This window comes from Eumetopias jubatus, unplaced genomic scaffold (assembly GCF_037043125.1).
Source record: "Eumetopias jubatus isolate StellerSeaLion01/CBP00866 unplaced genomic scaffold, mEumJub1_p1.0 scaffold_5, whole genome shotgun sequence".
NCBI lineage: Eukaryota > Metazoa > Chordata > Mammalia > Carnivora > Otariidae > Eumetopias > Eumetopias jubatus.
This window is the reverse complement of record NW_028274811.1, coordinates 2,311,271-2,330,093: the sequence shown is the minus strand read 5'-3', so window position 1 is coordinate 2,330,093 and position 18,823 is coordinate 2,311,271. Positions and strand designations below refer to the sequence as shown.

Here is an 18,823-nt window from a genome sequence, read left to right as displayed (position 1 = left end):
CTCAGCACAAACCTTCCCAGGCTTAGCCATGGCAGGCCTCCGAGGGATGGAGCCCAGTCCCTGCGAATCCCCGTGCTTCTCTGGACCTTGGGAGGTCTGGCTCGGGAGGTAGGCCGGGATGACGGGGGCCACCCACCATTAAGTTGGGGCATGGGACCCAGACTCTGGGGAGACAGGACTGTCCCTGAGGTGCTCCAAAACCTCTCATACAGATAGGGCAGCCGAGGTCCAGCACCGGTGAGCACTGGCCAAGGACACGCAGTAAGAGGGACGGTGGCACTAGGCCCTGGGACACAGACCCCCTCGCGCCCAGCACTCTCTTCTCTTGCCTCCCACTAAGGGATCCACAACCAGAATTTCTTAGACTCTCCCCTCCAACGCTGAAAAATTCCTCCAAGTGCTCCACACTTGGTCTTGACTTGGGTCTTTCACGACCAGATACCTTATGTTCTTCTCTGATTGTCCCCAAGTCTCTGATTTCCATTTGCTTTGATTTCCATCATCCTAGGAAATATTTAAAATGAGAACAGTTCAGTAGCTTTGGTGCCTTCTCAAAAAAAATCAATTGAAAAGCCAGTTGCTATGCAACCCTCAAGTGTTGCTGATGTTCTGCTCCCTGGCTGATGGCATATTGTACAAAATAAGATAATCTCTTTTCTTCTTCTTCTTTTTTTTTAAGAAATGGAGAAAAATGTTGTTTTAGGAAAAACTTGAGGTAACTCAGAGGCTTCTCATGAGCTGGAGGACAAACAACAGGTCACTCCTGTAAACGCTACCGACTTTATCCCCTCTGGAGCTTCATGGGGTCTGGGGACAGCTTGGGGGAGCTGGTCTATTCTCGTCACAATTTGGAATGAACAATAGGATCTGAATATGTGGGCCGCCTTCTGCCCCGAGTCTGTCTTGGCCTCATAGCCCCAGCCGAGAACCCCCAGATCTTGGGGGGCACCGCTCCATCCCCTCTCCTCACAGGGGTCCCGGCTACAATCATCTTGGCTTGCCTGATGCTTAAGCCCGTCCAGGGATGGGGTTCTCCCTCCTTGACAGCAAACACGAGTTTCCTGAAGAGCAGCTCACCAGAATGCACCTGCAGATGAGCCAAACTCCACCTCCAGACCCCCCAGTCTAGAAACCCCGCCCAATTTCTCCCTGAACGAGCAGACCTCATTCCCTCCGACACAAATGCTGGGCCTCTCATTCCTCAGACCCTGGCTGGGCAGTCATCAGCCCGGCCACTGCCACTGGGGCCACCCCCTGCTCGATTTCCTAGAAGGTGCTCCCCTCGAAGGAAACTCTGAAACGATATTGTTTCGTTTGTGACTTCATGGGGAGCTCACGCTCCACTCCTGGAAAGCACGCAGGACCCTGGATCGACCTGCTCTTCCTGCTCCCACGATGCCCTGCAGAGACCTCCAAACAGGGCCTCGTCCCCGGTGGCTGTGCAGAGCGGGGTCTGCGACCGGCGGACACACCCTGTCAACTGTCCCCAACGAGATAAGTGCCAAAACGAGAAAGTTTTCTAGCAGTCTGATGGTGTGTTTTTATGTGAACGGAACTTGATAATAAAAAGTTTGGGCTGGTCTTTTTGTAGATCTTGGTTTTGTCACATTTTCCTTTTCTAATAATTCCTTTTAAATGTATTTTCCAGGAGTATCGGTCCGTGATGGACCTTCGGGGCTGGGGAGTTCTGTGTGTCTGGCTCAGTGACCTCGGTCCTATAGCCGCTCTTCACGGATGGTCACTTTCCTGTGTTGGCTGAGGCTCCAGGTCAGTGGGACGGGCCCTGCTTTCCCGTAGCCGTGGCTCCTGAGTCCTGTGGCCCGTGACTGTGCTCACGTCAATCGACCAGAGCCCACGGCACGCCGCACGGTCCCTGGGTTCCTAATGCTCTGTGCCCAGCAACACGGGACCAGCAGCCGGGGCGTCCCCCGAGTCCTTCACGTCGGGGTACCTGTGCCGCACCAGCCCCCCTGTGGTTGGCCAGCCGTGTCGTCCTAACTCTACTCTCTCCCCACCTACCCTGCTGCAGTGTGTATCCCTCGGGAAGTCGAGAGCCACATCGTGGAAGCTCAAGGAGGACCGAGCATCAGTCAGGCCCCGTAACTTTCTGGAATCCCCCAGGGCACACAATGGGCGCTGGCCTCTCCCAGAGACCTCCACCACAGCCTCACAGGCCTGATCTGGGCTCCGGGGCTTCCAGGGGATGGGCAGGGTAGGGCAAGACAAGGTGGGCAGAGCGTGGGGTGAGCTTCGCTTACAGGAGACCGGGCAGCCCAGCTGAATCCCCAGGGGCCCGCAGAGGGCCAGGCTGAGGGGACTGGGGATGGGCAATCCCCTACATCCTGCTATGCTCTCTATCCTGACTCTTCCGATGTCATCAGCAGAGGTCTGAGGCCAGTCTGCTGAACCCGTGGCTGGGTACAGTGCGCGCTCTCTGGATTTAGCTCTGAAGCATGCATACTCCAGAGTCTCCCTTCTAATTCCTGAACTCCTTCCCAGCATGAAGTCAGTGGGGCTGGGAGGGGCATTGGTCTCCCTGTGCCCCTCTCAGTTTCTACTGTACTAGTCCTGGTCTCGCTGAGGCTGCCCTACTGCCCAGGTGAGCTCCAGCCACCCACCTTGCCAGTTGTGGTCTGCCCATGTCCCCATAAGTCCCTGGGAAGATCAGGCTGCAGCCTGACAATGGGGACCGTGCCCCCTCCCCTTACTCCCCACTCTGCCTATGGGAGACTCAGGGGAGGGGGTACCCACATGGCCCTGGCAAGGAAGAACCCCTTCCCACAAGGCGGCATATAAGGGGCAGGCCAGACTGGCCTCGGCCATGAGGTGATTTGGCCTCACCTGCAGGTAAGGCCGCACACCTGTGGCAGCCTGCATTCCAGCCCAGATGGCTTGCTCAGAGGTCCCCTAAGCATGCAAGTGGCAGGGTCCCTGAGCCCAACCACAGGAAAGGGAAGACAGTGACCCTGAGGGCAGAAGGACACAGACCTTTCCCACCTGCCCCCAAGCCACCACAGAGAGGAGGTGCCAAGTGAAAGCAGGAAGTCTCTTCTATGTCCTCCTTCAAATCAGGAATAAAATGTTAGACATGTCAGAGCCCTGTAGCATACCACTCGAGACCCTAATCGGGCGCATTCAGTTAAACGGGATTACTTGGACTCTACCAGTTTTAAATGCTTTTAAAAAAAATGTAAACCATTTTTTCATAATTAAAAATACACTATTTTAAAAGAAACATGCTTATCATGATATACTAAGAAAAATCAGTAAAGTGCAAAGAGGAAGATAAAAACCCATGGCCTACTGCCCAGAGAGAAGTATCAGTTACCTTTGATGTATTCCTTCCAGTCCCTTCTGCATAAATGCTTGTGCACAAAACTAGGATCTTACTGTAGGTTATAGGCTCCTTTTATCAAAAAGCAAACAAAGTTAACTTTGGGCTGTAACCATTCCCCAGTGCTCTTTAGGATGCTTTGGAAATAGGATTTCCTGGTGGCCCCATATTCTACCACATAGACATATTAGAGTGTAGGGCGCCTGGGTGGCTCAGTTGGTTAAGCGACTGCCTTCGGCTCGGGTCATGATCCTGGAGTCCCGGGATCGAGTCCCACATCAGGCTCCCTGCTCGGTGGGGAGTCTGCTTCTCCCTCTGACCCTCTTCCCTCTTGTGCTCTCTATCTCTCATTCTCTCTCTCTCAGATAAATAAATAAAATCTTTAAAAAGAAGACATTAGAGTTTATTTAATTAGACCCCTATGAGTGGACAGTTCAAATTTTCTCCCATTGTTTATACTCAGAAATGAGGCCATGGCCTTTGTCTTCTTCCTAAACCTTTGTCCACAGCTCTGACAACTGCTTTGGGATAGAGTCATAGAAAGGAATGAATGGGGGCAGACACGAAGAACCTTTTTAAGGGCAGTGGTGAGTATTGTCACATTTCCTTCTAGAAATATGTATGCATTTATACTCATATTGGAAAAGCATTATCGCTTCATCTGCCCAAACCAGCAGTTAAATCCCTTTCTAATCTTAACACCTTAATGCTGTAAAAGTGGTAAACGGTTTTATTTATTTCATAGTACAATTAGATATTTTCCCCCTTATTTTTGGCCATTGGTATTTTTCTTCTGTGTACTGTGATATCTACTGCCAATTCTCTTTCTCCCATGATTGGTAAGAGCTCTTCAAATATTAGGATATCTTTGCCATATTGCAAGTGTTTTTCATGCTTGGGCTTTGTCTTTTAATTGTTTCTTGACAGAAGCTTTATATTTTCAGTATTCAAATATATCTGTCTTCCCCTTTCCAGTGCCTTCTCTTGTACTTAGGCTTAGGGAGCCCTTGGCAACCAATGTTTTCTTCTTGATCTTTGTGGTTTAAGTCGTGGAATGCGTTATGGGCCTGTATTTATCATGTTATATTTAATTTACAATATACGAAATGTGTATCAGTCCTACATTGACTTATGACACTTAATAACCATTTCACTTACATTTATCACAAGGTATCTATAGGAAGTGTGTTTTCAGAGCTACAGAGCTTATTCAATTGATCTGCTCGTGCTTATGCAGATACGGTATGATTTTAATTTTTTTCACTTCACAAGATGTCTGGAGTAAATCTCTATTTGCTTAGCTTTCAAGGTTTTCCCAGCCAGTCTTGACTGGCTTCTTAGGCTTCCAGATGAATCTTGGAATCATTTCATCCAAGTTCCAATTATTAATTTGGGAAAAATCGATACCTCTACTGTCCCCACTCTTCTTGTAGGAAGCTCTCATTTCTATTTCTTTCCTTCCAGTAACAATGAGCAGTTTTCTTCTGAAAGGTCCTACATGTATCTTGTTAGGATGAGGCCAGGTATTTTATATTTTTGACTACTAGGGCCTTGTGGGTTCATGAAAAAATTAGTGATTTTTATAGAATTATCTTATATTTGGGGGCTCCTGGGTGGCTCAGTCAATTAAGCATCTGCCTTCGGCTCAGGTCATGATCCCAGGGTCCTAGGATCGAGTCCTGCATCGGGCTCCCTGTTCAGGGGGGAGTCTGCTTCTCCCTGTGCCCTCTGCTCCTGCTCTTTCTCTCTCTCTCTTGGTCAAATCAATCAATCTATCTTTTAAAAAAAATGTTTAAAAAAATAATTATCTTATATTTGGCCAGTTCACCAAGCTTCTTTATTAACTCTAAAAGCTTTACAGCGGATCCTCCTGGGTTTTCCAGGCACACGATCATCAGCAAACAATTTTTACGGTTTTATCTGTTCTTTTCCCACGTTGGCTCCATGTCATAAAGACACCGTCAAGAATTTGCAGAACCTCAGTAACAAAGTTACCTTCTTGTTGCCAACTTTACTGTGACTGCCTCCAGACGGGCAGCATTTCCCAAAGTGAGTGCTGTAGAACACTGACTCCAGGAGGAGAAGGGTTCCATTGAAAAACAGGTTTGAGAAACCATGTGTCCTGATCTGTCTCTTGAGATTGACTGGGGACGTTTCTGTCCTAAAGCCTCTGAGAAATTCTGCTGTCAGGAATGCTCGTTCCATGTGCTTTTACAAGCCTTTCCCAGACTCATTCGACTGTGGAATCCCTCTATTTTCCTATGTGAACATCTATGAACATCCTAGGAATTAGCTAGGCAGAACGCTTTTGGGGACATGTGCTGCTTTCTCCACCTTTAAATAAAATCTTGGTTGTCATGTTACCATCTGTTTTCACAGATTTCTGAATACCAGGAGATCCTCACTCAGCTCCTATGCAACTGATCATGCCCCTTGCCCCAGTGGTGCCTTCAGCATCAGGGGCTCCTGGGGCTCTTTCTTAGCTGCCCCCCCACTCGGCATACTTGCCTGTGCGCCCCCCCACACACCACTGGTGCCTTTGCGAGCAATGCTCAGCTCTTCTCTCGAAGCTCCAGACCCCCATGCCAGGCTTTTCCTGGCTGTCTTTACTGGGATGGCACCGGGCACCTCAAACACAACACATCTCAACTGAACTCATTGCCTTTCTGCCCAACACTCTGCTTCTCCTCCTGTGTTCTCCATCTCAGGGGTCGCCATCATCATGCACTGGGCTGCCCAAGGCCTGGGCCCAGCATCTCTCCACCTTCATCCATCCACTCAGTACCCATGCCCTCCAGACTTGGCCTCCTAGCAAAGTTCTTTCTTCTCTTTTCTCTCTCTCTCTCTCTCTTTTAAAGATTTTATTTATTTATTTGACAGAGAGAGAGCACAAGCAGGGGGAGTGGCAGAGGGGGAGGAAGAAGCAGGCTCCCCGCTGAGCAGGGAGCCCGATGCAGGACTCCGTCCCAGGACCCTGGGATCATGACCTGAGCTGAAGGCAGACGCTTAACTGACTGAGCCACCCAGACACCCCCCCCCCGAGTTCTCTTTTGTCTGCCTTCTTTACTCTAGCCTGTGGCCGTGGTCTCAGTATAGCCCACAGCTGTCCCCCCTTCAACAGCTCCCGCACCCTCCCCAGCCAGGCTCCCACCCCCATTCTACGTACAGGAGTCCAGGATTGTCTTAGAAATGTGCATCGGGTCCTGGAAACATCCCTGTGCTGGTTCTTCTCCCTTTTACTCCCTTCCAGTCGCTTGACCTGACCCCGTGAGGCCTGCCTGCCTCACCTTTGTCCCCACAAGTCTCTGACCCCCTGTTACAATTGTTTCCTCGTCTGTACCTCTGCCCTAGAAGCAGGTCTGGAGGTTGGGGACCACTGCAGTGGTCCAGCACAGAGCTTGGCACACAGAAACCCTTTGTGAGTTATGTATTAGATGAGGAGCTTTTGTCATTCGGCAAACTGATGTGATGAACTGTATGAACAGACTTCCTGAGAAGCCAACGATCGCCTTATTCCAAGGATAAACCCTATTTTATCGTGGTGGGAGTTTCATTTTATGCGTTATTGAATTAAGCTCTTAAAGCCTCAGGATTTTTTTACAACTATTTTTAGAAGGAAGACAGGTCTGTACATTGTCTTGGACATGCTACCTTTGGCTATAACTGGTGGATGTCAGAATATATATATGTATATGCTCTGAAACAATTTCTATGGTGTTCTATTATCCTTGCTTAATAATTCCTTAGAAATGAATAAGAATGCACTGCAAAAATAGACAATCTGACTCTCAATTTAGAGGTAATTTTCAGAGAACTTTGAAAATGCTGGAGAAGTTGAGCTCCCACCATGGTTATGGGACGTATTATGTTTTATACATATTCTGGAGTCGGCTTTGAAATATTCTCATTTCTCAGGAAATCCTTGACTTGCCAGGATCCCTGTCCACCTTCAGGTTCTGACTCTTTTGCAAATGGCACACTGGGGTCGCGTAGAGTATCTACCGGCCCGCAGCAGTGAAGGGGAGAAGAAGAGCCACAAGAAGAAATGGCTTTGGGTGGGGACAGTTTAGCACAGAGCCTGCCAGGGCGTGGTTTAAATAAACCAGGCTCTGCTTCCTTGGGAAATCAACACTTTTTAGGCTAAATGAGAGCCAGAGCTTTGCCAGCACAGGTAAGCAATGAACGGCGCACAATTTCCAAATTTTTCTTTTGAACTAATATGGGGCAACCGGAGGGAGGGGGTACAGAGGGGACGCAAGCTGCCACCTGGTGCCCAGACCAATCTGTGGCTATCCTCTTTCTACCTCCAGGGCCGACTTAAAGTTTCCCATTGCCCTCCTCCAGGGGTAAAGGGAAGGGGTGGGAGATATAATTGTGTTCACACCTCCCCAAACCCTCCTATAGCCAGAGGAGGATGTGTGCATCCCCTCCTCCACTGATTACTCTGAGCCTGTGGAGAGGATGGGAGTGGGCCTGAATGGGTCTAGCAGCTGCCTAGTGTGGCAACTTCCCCAAATGCCTCCGCTTCTGCCCAGATAAGCATCCTGGTGTAGGCTACATTATGCACACCCTTCCTAATCTTTCAGTTTGTGCTTCCCCTCTCTCTCCTTTTCTAGATTCATATGCCAGAGGTTTGCTTTGGCCAAAGCTCCCTTCTTGATTAGGTCAATTACTTCTATGTCCTAATTTTTTCATTTCTGCTTTTCTGAAACTTAGTTCCTTATTTTTGTCCCCCCTAGGTTTTTGGTTTGTGGTTCTTGTTGACATTTGTGTTAACATTACTGAGTTCAGTGCAGGGTTAGTGTGTATTCATTCTCTCTTGCACAGTCTTGGGAAGCACCTGCAAATTTGCCTCTGAATACAGCTTTGGCCACACCCCATAGGTTTTTGAGTTCTAGTACTTTCATTTTCATTAGTGTTCCAAGTAATTGCAACGCTCATAGTCTCCTTCCTAGCTGGTTGTTTTTGAAATGTTTAAAGACATTGGATTTGGGGTGCCTGGGTAGCTCAGTCAGTTAAGCATCTGCCTTCAACTCAGGTCATGATCCCAGGGTCCTGGAATCGAGCCCCGCTTTGGGCTCCTTGCTCAGCAGGGAGTCTGCTTCTCCCTCTGCCCCTCCCCACCGCTCATGTTCTCTCTTGTTACCTTTCTCTCAAATAAATAAACAAAATCTTAAAAAAAAAAAAGACATTGGATTTTTTTTTTGTTAACATATCCCTTCCCTCCACCCTATTTTAGGGTACTGAGTCAGAGAATATAGCCCAAACAGTTTTAGCTGTAGAAAATTCACTGCAATTTTCTTTATAAACTAAAGCGCTTTTGTAATTTTCAAGCATTCTATGATTCCTCAAAAAGAAGGCATATGTTTCTGTAGGGCAAAGAAAAAAATGATATAACTGCTAATTTAACATCATACATTATTATTATATTATTCGAAACTTCTATGCCTTTTAAAAATGTAATCTGTTAAAGGTCTTGAAAAGAGTATAAAAAATTCCCGCAGTTAGGTTTTCATCAATTTCTCCCTTGTCCTCACAGTCTGCTTTGATATATTTTATGTTCTCTGTGGGGAGCACAACAAAGGACCATGACTGGTGTCCTCACTGTGGCCACTTCTACTTTGGAGCGACAGGCTTCCTGGGTAAAGAGAGTGGGCTCAAGATCCACTATTCCTGGAATTCACCCAGCCATATGAACACTTCGTTGTCATTTTTTAGACCACGGGCCTTGTAAGTTGTGTGCAGTTGGATCTTATTTTTGGAGACTGAGATCCTCTGTCTTTGAGCACAGGAGTTTAACCCTGCACCTAATTACCATGTCTGATGACTGATTTTGTACATACTGAGTGAAGTTGGACTATGGCTTCTGGAATTCCGCTGTGAGGGTGAGAAGCCCAACTCCCGAGGAGCCAAATGACACTGTCCACTCACCCAGCACACCACCAAGCTGCTTTAAGCCTCAGTGTTCTTATCTGTGAAATGGGGATCATCCTAGCTCCAGCTCCCCATTTGCCCTTGGACTCAGTGAGTTAACATGAGTAAGGTCCTTCTGAGCTGCCCGGCACAGAGCTCCCTCCTTTCTCACCACCAATCCTTTCTCTGTACCCCCTTAGCTTTCAGGTCACTGTCTAGGGTCTTTCTCCTCCTGCTGCACAGACCCCCACACGCTGCTAGGAAAGACAGCTCCAAGTCTGACAGCAAGCAGAGGGGGGGAAGGGCAAGAGAGCCCAGTGAGGCAGACGCTGCACAGAGGAGGACAGAGAAGCTGAGATGGGGAGGACACAGGTAGCAGAGGTGGGCGGGAGGCGAGGTGAGGGCCCAAGTCAGCTCCTGTTTCTGATGCTTTGACACCTGGGGCCATGCTGACCCTGGAGGGACTGCCCGTCCTGGGGTCAGCCAATTCCTAGAGATACTAGGCAACTGGCTCTGGAGCATGCTTTTCAAATGCAAACCAATGAATTCAGAGTCCACACCCCCAGCCACCTCCCTCAAGGGGCTCTCACACTCCAGTCACCCTGGGCAGGTACTGGCTAAATGTGGCCCAGAGCCCACAGGAATTACTCACGCTAGCCAGTCCTACGACCGCTCACCCCGCCCGTGCGGGTGACAAACCATCTTTTCTATGGCAGTCATCTCTTGATAGGTTGGCCTCCCCACACCTGAATAACAAAACCTACGTTTTACAACACGAGGTGAGGTGAAAGGGGGTCAGGAATATGGGGGTGGCTCACAAGTTCCTTGTTTCTTTCAGGTACCACAGGGGAGCTGGGGACAGGCACCGAGGCTTTGGCCTTCCGAAGACGCCCGTGCCTCGCTGGAGGGCCCCCTTCATCCCACAGCGAACAGGGGCCCTGCAGTGTCAGGAAGACACCAGGAGCTCACTCACCTTCCCGTAGCTCAGCAGGATTATCCGCACCAGGACGACATTGATGTGGGCCCCCAAGGACTCGTCATGATAGATTTCGTTGACCTGAAAGACAACCGGGGAGGTGTCAGCAGGAACCACAGGCCCAAGGACCACCTGCCGCTGACAAGGTAGGGCCCAGGGGAGGCCCAGCCGACTCACCCACGCTGTGCCGTGCCCTCCGTAAAACAGGCTTAACAGTCCCGGTCTCATGAAGTTTTGTGAGCACTGAATTTCCCCATGAGTGCAAAGGATCGGTGCTGGTGAAAACAGTAAGACGCCAAATTTGTCACCACACTAAATCAGATTGCCTGTAGCCCCCCATGAAGGCATGGGAGGGGCAGGGTGCACACCCCTACACACAGATGCCCTTGCCCAGCTCTGAGGGTCAAACTCGATTTTTTAGTCCACGGTAAGACACTAGCCCTAAAAGCCAGTTTTTCTTAAGAGAATTTCTTTCTCTCTCTCTCTCTCTCTCTCTCTGTCAAATAAATAAATAAAACCTTAAAAGAGGGGGTGGGGTAGGGCGCCTGGGTGGCTTAGTCGGTTAAGCGTGTGCCTTCGGCTCAGGTCATGATCCCAGGGTCCTGGGATCGAGCCCCGCATCGGGCTCCCTGCTCAGCAGTGAGTCCGCTTCTCCCTCTTCCCCTGCTTGTGCTCTCTTTCTCTGTCAAATAAATAAATGAAATCTTTAAAAGAGAGAAAGAGAAAGGGTTTTTTTAATCTCCAAAGTGTTGTTTTATCTCACAGGCAAGCCTAGCCAATTTGGCTCACGGCCTTTGACCGAAAGTCATGGTGTAGAAGCGAAGAAGGTGGTGACATGGGGAGGTCCTGCTGCAGCTGGAGGGGGGCAGGAGGGAGGAAGGGGCAGAGAAAGGCCGGGCGGGATGGCTAAGTTTCACTGTACTCCTTCCACCCCTGACCCCCAGTCTATGCCTCGAGTTGGGGGAAGAGGGCAGGGAGGGTAAAAACAGCCCCGATATTTGGGAAGAAGCCAAAAGTAGAGAGAACTTGGTTCTGCTCTCTGGGACCTGGGAGGGGACAGGTTCCTATCGAGAAGGGGTGGCTCCAGAGGGCCCAAGTGGAATGCAGCTCCCAGCTACACTTCGGGGATCCAGGGACGGTGGGCAGGATAGTTGGGGACTGGCTTGTGGGTTGGTCTGGGGTTGGGTGGGGGGGCACTGCTGGGCCTCAGAGGGAGCCCAGGGGGTGCTGGCCTGCAGGAGAGGAGGCAGATGTTGCTTGGCCACAGAAGAGAGAACAAATGCCGACTGACCCCAGCTGCAGGGCCTCAGTCTGGAGGGTCACTGCCCAGGGCAGAGCATGCTGGGACAGATGTGTGCAGATGCAAGGTGGCTAGGCCATGCACCCCCCCTACCCGTGGGGAGGAGGGGCAGGGGATGAACAGCCCTTCTATGGACTGAATCATGGCTCCCCCAAATCCACTACTCCCAACATAGTGCAATTTGGACGTGGGGCATTTGAGAGGCAGGTAGGGTTACATGATGTCATGAGGGTGGGGGTCCCCATGATGAGATTAGTGCCCCTACAGGAAGAGACCCCAGAGAGCTCCCTCGCTCGCTCTCTCACTACCATGTGAGGACACAGCAAGGAGGAGGCTGTCCTCAAGCCAGGAAGAGAGCCCTCACTAGGAACCAAATCAGCCGACCCCTTGATCTTGGACTTCCAGCCTCCAGAGCAGGGAGACATTAATGTGTGCTGTTTAAGTGACCAGCCTGCCGTATGTCGTTAGAGCAGCTTCAGCTCTAAGACAAGCCCAGAGTCAGAGATTTCCCTCTGACCTGACTCTGCCCCCTAAAGCCTTTGGAACTCAAAGAGCCTGAGCCACCTCTCATGGGCTGGGTCCCATTTTCCCTTCTATTCTGGAGTGAGGGGGGCATCAGATATAAGAACTAACGAAAGCTGCCTTTTTCCCCATGTGTGAGCTTTGGTGTGTAGATGTCCATCCTGCCACACATACAGCCCCCAGCCCAGCAATGAGCCCCTCACGGATTCGAAATGGGACTTCTCATACTGAGCCACCCTGGCCTTTCACGGAGCCCACCACCCCCTGGGGGCCAGAATCGCCTGGTCTGGCCTCTCCTTCTCCACGGACCTCAGCAGGTACCCAGCACACTCCTCCTTCTCCACGGGAGAAAACTACTGGTCCCACTGCACGTCCAGCACTATGTTAGCGTTTGGGATTTGGCAGTGAACCAGTCTGGAGCTGGCCCTCTGTCAGGAGGTAGAAAGAAACACTCAGAAGTCACAAAACCAGCTTTACGATCACGACGATGCTGATGAAGACCTTGAGGGACAGGCAGGGAACCCAGAGGGCATATTCACGGTAAATCTGCCCTGGTGAGGACTGGTGGGCCCCCTAAAGATGTGGCATTTCATCTCAGAGATAAGAAATGGGAAGGAGTTAGCTCAGCAAAGCCAGGATGGTGCTCCTGGCAAAGAAAGCAGCATGTGCAAACATCCTGGGGTCAGAGGCCATGACATGTGTTCCAAGGATTGGGCAGGGAGAGAGAGCCCCTGAAGCCAGACCACACAGCTATTCAGGTAGTGAGAAGGGTTCCAGTTCTATTCAAAGAGCAGTGGGGGATGTAGAGCTGTGACAGAAAGATGACTCTGGCTCACTTGTGGAAAGCAGATTCAAGTGCCCACTATAGCAGTCGAGGTGTCAAGTGTGGGGCATAGATTTGGGGGTGAGTGGAGAGAAGGAACAGATGTGAGGAGTGATGTGAACTGGAATGGGGGCACCTCCTACACAGCCCCGGGACACTCTGGGCCGGCTCAGCCCCATCCCCTTGTTGGCAGATGGAAGCAGTACATCTTTGCTGTGCACGGAGTCGGGGAAGGAAAAATGTCTTGGGGGCATCTCTCAGAACCTCCCCAGAAAACGAGGGGCTCAAGGCTCCCTTGACAGCCTGACCATGGCTCTCCGGGGCCCACACTCTAATGGCACTTCTCAGAGCTGGTCTGGGGTGCACCTCGAGGGCACCTGCCTGCCTGCGTGCCTGCTGAGGCTCTAAGCCCAGGGTGTGACAAGCTTTAGGAAGACCGGAAACCTGCCCTGATATTCAGAAGGGATTCAGGGCTGAGTTCACAGAATTAGCTCATTTTATGCTCCCAACAGCCCTTGGAGGCCAGAATGAGAGGTCAGTCCCACCTGAGCCATGGGGAAGCTGAGGCTCTGAGTGAGGGGGTGCTTGCTGGTCCCCACAGGGAGGAAGGAGACCCCTTCCCACTTCCCACATCCTGGCCCAGACCTTACCCACCAGGGCCCAGGACCCTCCTGTTCCCCTGCCCCCTGCCACTGTACCCATCTCAAGTAAGGGGTCCTGTGTCCTTGGATACTGAGCAGCTCTGACCCTGACTCCTGACTCGGGACTGGACATGAACAGAAGCCCAGGAACCCCACCACTCAGCATTAAGCTCTATGAGGCAGAGGCCCACATCCTGCTGGGGGTGGTGGTAAGGCGACCAGAGTCTGGGGTGTCAGGCCACTGAGCGGGGGCCAGGCAGGGGAGGCCCTGCCTTCAGAGCTGCCCGTTGGCTGCCAGCTCGGATCGGCTGGGCTGGGCACCCTCTCCCCAGCCTCCCGGGCTGCTGAGGAGCATTCCCAGCAGATAGCCAGCAAGGAGGCCAGGCTGTGGGTCAGGCTGGCAGTTCAGGCCTACTCCAGAGACCCTCCTAGCCCTACCTCCCTGGTCACTTCCAACTGTGGTGGGCCTTCTGTGGTTCTCTTCCCGAGGAAGCCTCTGTCCCTTCCAGAGGGGTCACGGCTCCACGCAGGCTACTCCTCTCGGGGAGTCAGCAGGCTGTGCCCTGGCCTCCCTCTGTGACACCTCTCCGACAATGCAGGGCAGTGCTGAGGAGAGGGGCCCGCACTGCCCTTTGCCTCTGCTGGCCTGAGGAGGGGGCCGTGCCCTGCCCGCCAGGGGAACACGAGCCTTTCAGGGACCTGTAAGATTGCCACAGCCCTTGAGCCCACAGGATGCTGCTCAGATGCTAGAAGCCGGCAGGGCCCACCTGGCCACGGAGACCACTGGGAACGATGAGTACAATTTCCAGGGAAATGCCTGCATCCTTAATAGGAACACAGCTACAAGGCTTCTGCCGAGCAGAGAGCTGACAGACGTGGCAGAGAGTCACCGAAGATGGAAGGCAGCCTCCAAACATCTCCCTCACGTCTCCCCATGTCCTCCCCTGACCCCGACCCAGTCTCCCAGACAAGCAGGCAGGGGTGGGGGCTCCCCAGCGCCTTTCTGCCTTTTATGCTGCCCACACCCCCGCCATGCACCTTCACCACAGTCACCACTCAGCGGATCCAGCTTCCTCTTCCTCTGCCTGAAACCCTCAGTGCCCCCCCAACCGTGCCTTCAGGGGAGCAGCCCCAGCCCCTCAGGCTGGCACTCGGGGCCCTCTCGAAGCTGGCCCTGGCTGGCTTCTCTGTGCTCTGCTTCAGCTACTCCGCCCTGGGAGCCCCCGGTCTCGACAGCTCCGCCTTCTGCCAAGCCTGGCTGCCCTCTCCAGCTGCTTGTGCAGTGGCCCATCCCTGGAACTCCCTCTCCCCCTCTCCAGCCCCAGAATTCTTGAAATATCTGAAGAGCATCTGCAAAAACAAAGTCATGGTAATAAATATGTTTCAAAGAAGGGGAAGAGTTATGCTTCAGCTTAATTCTCATCCACTCCAAGGCCTTCCTACTGCAACCGGAATAAAATCAAAGCCGTGCTGCCTCTTCTCAGGCTGCCCTGGTCTTGCTCACTGTGGTCCGGCCACTGGCCTCCGTGCACCTTGTACAGAGAGCCCATCCTGACCTCCGGGCCTTTGCACTTGCTGTGCCCACTTGTCTACTCATGCTTCCCCCCCAACACGACTGTCCCTGCTCACCCCAAAGTACCCCCTAAAGTAGCTGCTCCCAGACTGGACTATGCACTTGATATGAGAGGCACCTTTCCTCCTTGCTCACTGCTGTGTCTCCAGCAGCGTCTAGCAGCTAGTAAAGGCTCAGTAAAGAGTTCTGAATGAATGAATAACTTTGGAGAATGTGGAACAATAGGAAATGGGCAAACTGTGTGACAGCGGTGGGGCCCATGATGCCCGGTAATGACTGAGACCCCAGCTAAGTCCCCACCCCCACCCCACCTCCCCCGAGACCTGTGTGCTGGGGAGAAGCTGCTTTCCTCTGCCCAGACCACAGGGGGAGGGGAAGCCGGGACAACGTCCTTGAGCCTTGTCTTGAGAAATTGATCCTGGAATCTTTAAACCTTGGGGGAAAATGTTCAAAGCCACAGCCCTTCTCGGTGCAGAGAGAGGCCAAGGGCTCTCTTGTTTGGGGAAACACACTGTAATGTGCCTTTTGCTTATGCAAAGATGTGGCCAAGCTTCTGTTCTGGAATAGACAATAAGGAAGGACACAGGCTGTGCATGATAATGTAAAAGTTCGCCTTCTTTGTGGCAGAGTTCCACCCTGGCCACCAGCGAGCCCTGGCAGGTGGCCGAAGGCTGCTGGGCAGAGGTGACTTTCTCCTCCGCCAGGAGGATGCGGGGACGGGCTGGCAAAGGGAAGACTGGGCTGGGGCTGGGGCTCCCTACGGGGGGCAGGCAGGGGCAGAGCTGCCAGCTGGATTCCCATTGCCTATGCCCAGCCTTCAGGAAATTGATCACCTCTCCCCCCGAGCTGCACCCACTACCACACCGGGGAACAGGCCAGGCCCGGAAAATCTGTTGTGAGGCCTCAGGAAGTGGGACTCAGAAGGTGCTCTGTGGCTACTCTGGGAACCCCTGAAATAACTGGGAAGAAGTCCGGTCTCTCTGACGACCCTCGGGAGAAGGCATGGCCCATCATGGAAAAAGTGCGGTGGGAAACTGGGGCAGAGGGGTCTGCGGGCTTCCGGGGAGGAAAACGTTCATGGTGGGCATCTCCTGATGCATGAACAGGGCAGCAAAAGCCTACTCTTACTGCGAGAACAAACGTGCCCTTTGCAGATCTTCTCTCCTCACCGGTTTCTCAGCCAACGCTTCACAGGCAAGGCAGGTACAAACACGGCCCTAGCCTCTCTGCTCCAAATATCAAACAGCCACGAAATGCAAATGGACAGGACAGGTCGTACCATACAACAAACATGGGAGGGTAGTAGAGCCCTCCTTCAACACCGGGTCCAAGCACTCGGCCCCAAGACCCCAACTGTTCCTGTCCCCCATCCCACGCCAGGCCATGCTCTGCTGGGACCGGGGACATGTCTGCAGGTCCCCAGGGTGGAGACAGGGCTCCTCCACCCCCAGGCCAGCAGCTCGATGCCCAGAACCCAGTCAAGGCCCGACAAATGTTCACCAGGCAAACAAAAAGCAAAGCTGCCTTAGGAAACAGTCCCTGTGGGTGCTGATTACTGCTGGAGCTGCCCCTTCCCTGTCTCTCTATTGGGCCGCATGGGTTCCAGGCTGGGCTCGGCCACCCTCCCGCCCTGTGACCCAGGCCTGGCACGTGGCCTGTTTGCAGTTCAGTGTCCTGATCCATGAAATGGCAGTGATGCTGGACCCCACCCCTCAGGCTTGTCACCAGGACTGGCCTCAACATTGCATTTAAAGCACCTAGCAAAACCCCAGGCATATAGTACACTCCCAGGCATCACTCCCAGGCCCGCCGGGGGCTCTCCTCAGGGCAGCAGTGCAAACCAGGCATTTTCCGAAGCCCACACTGCTTCCCAACAGGCGTGTGTGTGCGTGTGTGTGTGTGTGTGTGTGTGTGTGTGTGTGTGTGTGTGACCCACACCAGGGGTTCTCCCTGCCAGGCCCCACTGTGGGTAAGGGATAGCCACCCCACCACGTGGGACATGATGTTCCTGCTCACTGACCAGTAACTCATCAGAAAGGAGGTAATGCTACAGAACCAGGAAGGACAGACTCTGCTGAGGCTGCAGGCCAGGGTCTGGTGTCCCCCTGAGGCCATTGGCAGGGAAGGAGCAGAGGGAAGGCAGGGATCCTGATTCTTGCTGGCAGCAACCCCAGCCCCGGAGAGCCCGGGGGCATCACCTCTCTGTCTGATGTTCCCTGGAGATCCTTGGCACTACCTGACCACAGAGCCCCAGGGACCCAACATGATGTCTTGTCCAGAAGCTTTTGGGGGAGGGGCCCCTCGTGGCAAGACGTCGTGGCATCCTCACCTCCCCCAACCAGTCTGAGTTTGAACATGACCTTCACCCCTGTGCTGTGGTCTCTGTCATCTGTGTTCAACCAGGCACCATGATGTCATCTGAAAACAATGCTTTTTCCTTCCATGATTCACATTTTTCTGCTGCCCTATCACCATTTTGAGCCAAAGAGAGAGAGGGAAGATGCCATCGTGAGGAGGTGTGGCCATGGAAATCCCTGGGGACAGCAACAGGGGAGGAGAAAGTGTCCTGACATATGAAGGAGGTCAGGGGAGGGGGCTGAGAAGAAGCAGGATGTCAGACCCAGGGTCACAGTGCCCCATCCCTGCCACTGCCCCCCCCACACCTCTAGGGCCAAACAGATAGATTCTGAGGGCTATGGGCTTCCCACTTGGACTCTGAGGGCACAGTCTACTCCCAAAGTGGCTCTAAGTGCCAGGTGAGAAACGGGGGTGCTGGTGTGAGTGATCCGGTGCGAGCAGCAGCCTGGCTCCCCCCAGCCCCAGAGAGGTGTGTGCGGGCTCCAGACACCGCCTGTCTTACGCTGGTTGTGGACCGGGAGAGGCTGCAGAGGGAACAGGGCACCACAGCACCTGACCTGGACCAGGTGGGGCTCGGCACACCTGAGCAGTCCAGGTAAAGGGCCCCGGGGCCAGACCTGACCTCCCCCCGACCACAAAAACAGCCAGGGCTCAGGCCAGCGTCCCCACTGCCACCAGGGCCCCCAGGGGTCTCCGCGAGATGAGGGGGAAGGGAGGGACCCTGCCAAACAGGCGTTGACCCAGAAAAGCCTGAGAAAACCAGGAGAGTTTAGACCGTCGTGTGTGTCCCCGGCACAGGCAGGGCTCATAAGGAATTTGGAGCGCCCGGCAAAATTCAGAAGCTTTGCTCCAAGTCTCCTCGCAGCATTCGACTAACTGCCAGGCTTGTGTGCCACGAACATAGCCCTCCCTGAGAGTAATTCGCTCGCGTTCAGCGCCCTTCCTAACACCCAGGGCATAAGGACGAACACAGGAGGATGCGGTTCTGTCCTTGCGTGCGGCACGTGGCCCTTCCCACCACCAGAGTCTGCCTGAGTCACCGGGCTCCCCTGTCAGCCCTTCCTTAACCCACCTGGGCCCAGGCTCTGACCAAACACCCTGAAGTGTGGAGCCAGGGAACCACCTGGCGGACGGGAAAGCAGATGAATGCCCTCTGCTACACAGGGAACCCAGGACCAAAGAGACACTTCTTGGAGGCACAAGTTCTCGTTGCCAGACATGGGCAGGGAGGGGGTACGTGCACAGCCCTGCCCCCACACCTGGCTGTCTCCTGCTCCCCAGACCCATGTCCCACATTCGCTGGGTGTTTGCTACGCTAACTCGGATGCTGCTCCCCTGCAGGTGGTTCCGTCTGCCACCATCACCACCTCGAATGCCCTCATG

The 18,823-nt window shown here is 53.0% G+C and overlaps 1 protein-coding gene across 1 annotated transcript in view; it reads right to left on the bottom strand.

Annotated features, from left to right (window-relative positions):
• ADAMTS2 (ADAM metallopeptidase with thrombospondin type 1 motif 2) overlaps window positions 1–18,823 on the bottom strand; it is a 225,596-nt gene that overhangs the window by 60,794 nt on the left and 145,979 nt on the right. Inside the window, exon 5 of the mRNA XM_028092585.2 lies at window positions 10,221–10,304. Coding sequence (XP_027948386.1) covers window positions 10,221–10,304 — 84 coding nt within the window. The remainder of the gene's footprint in view (window positions 1–10,220; window positions 10,305–18,823) is intronic.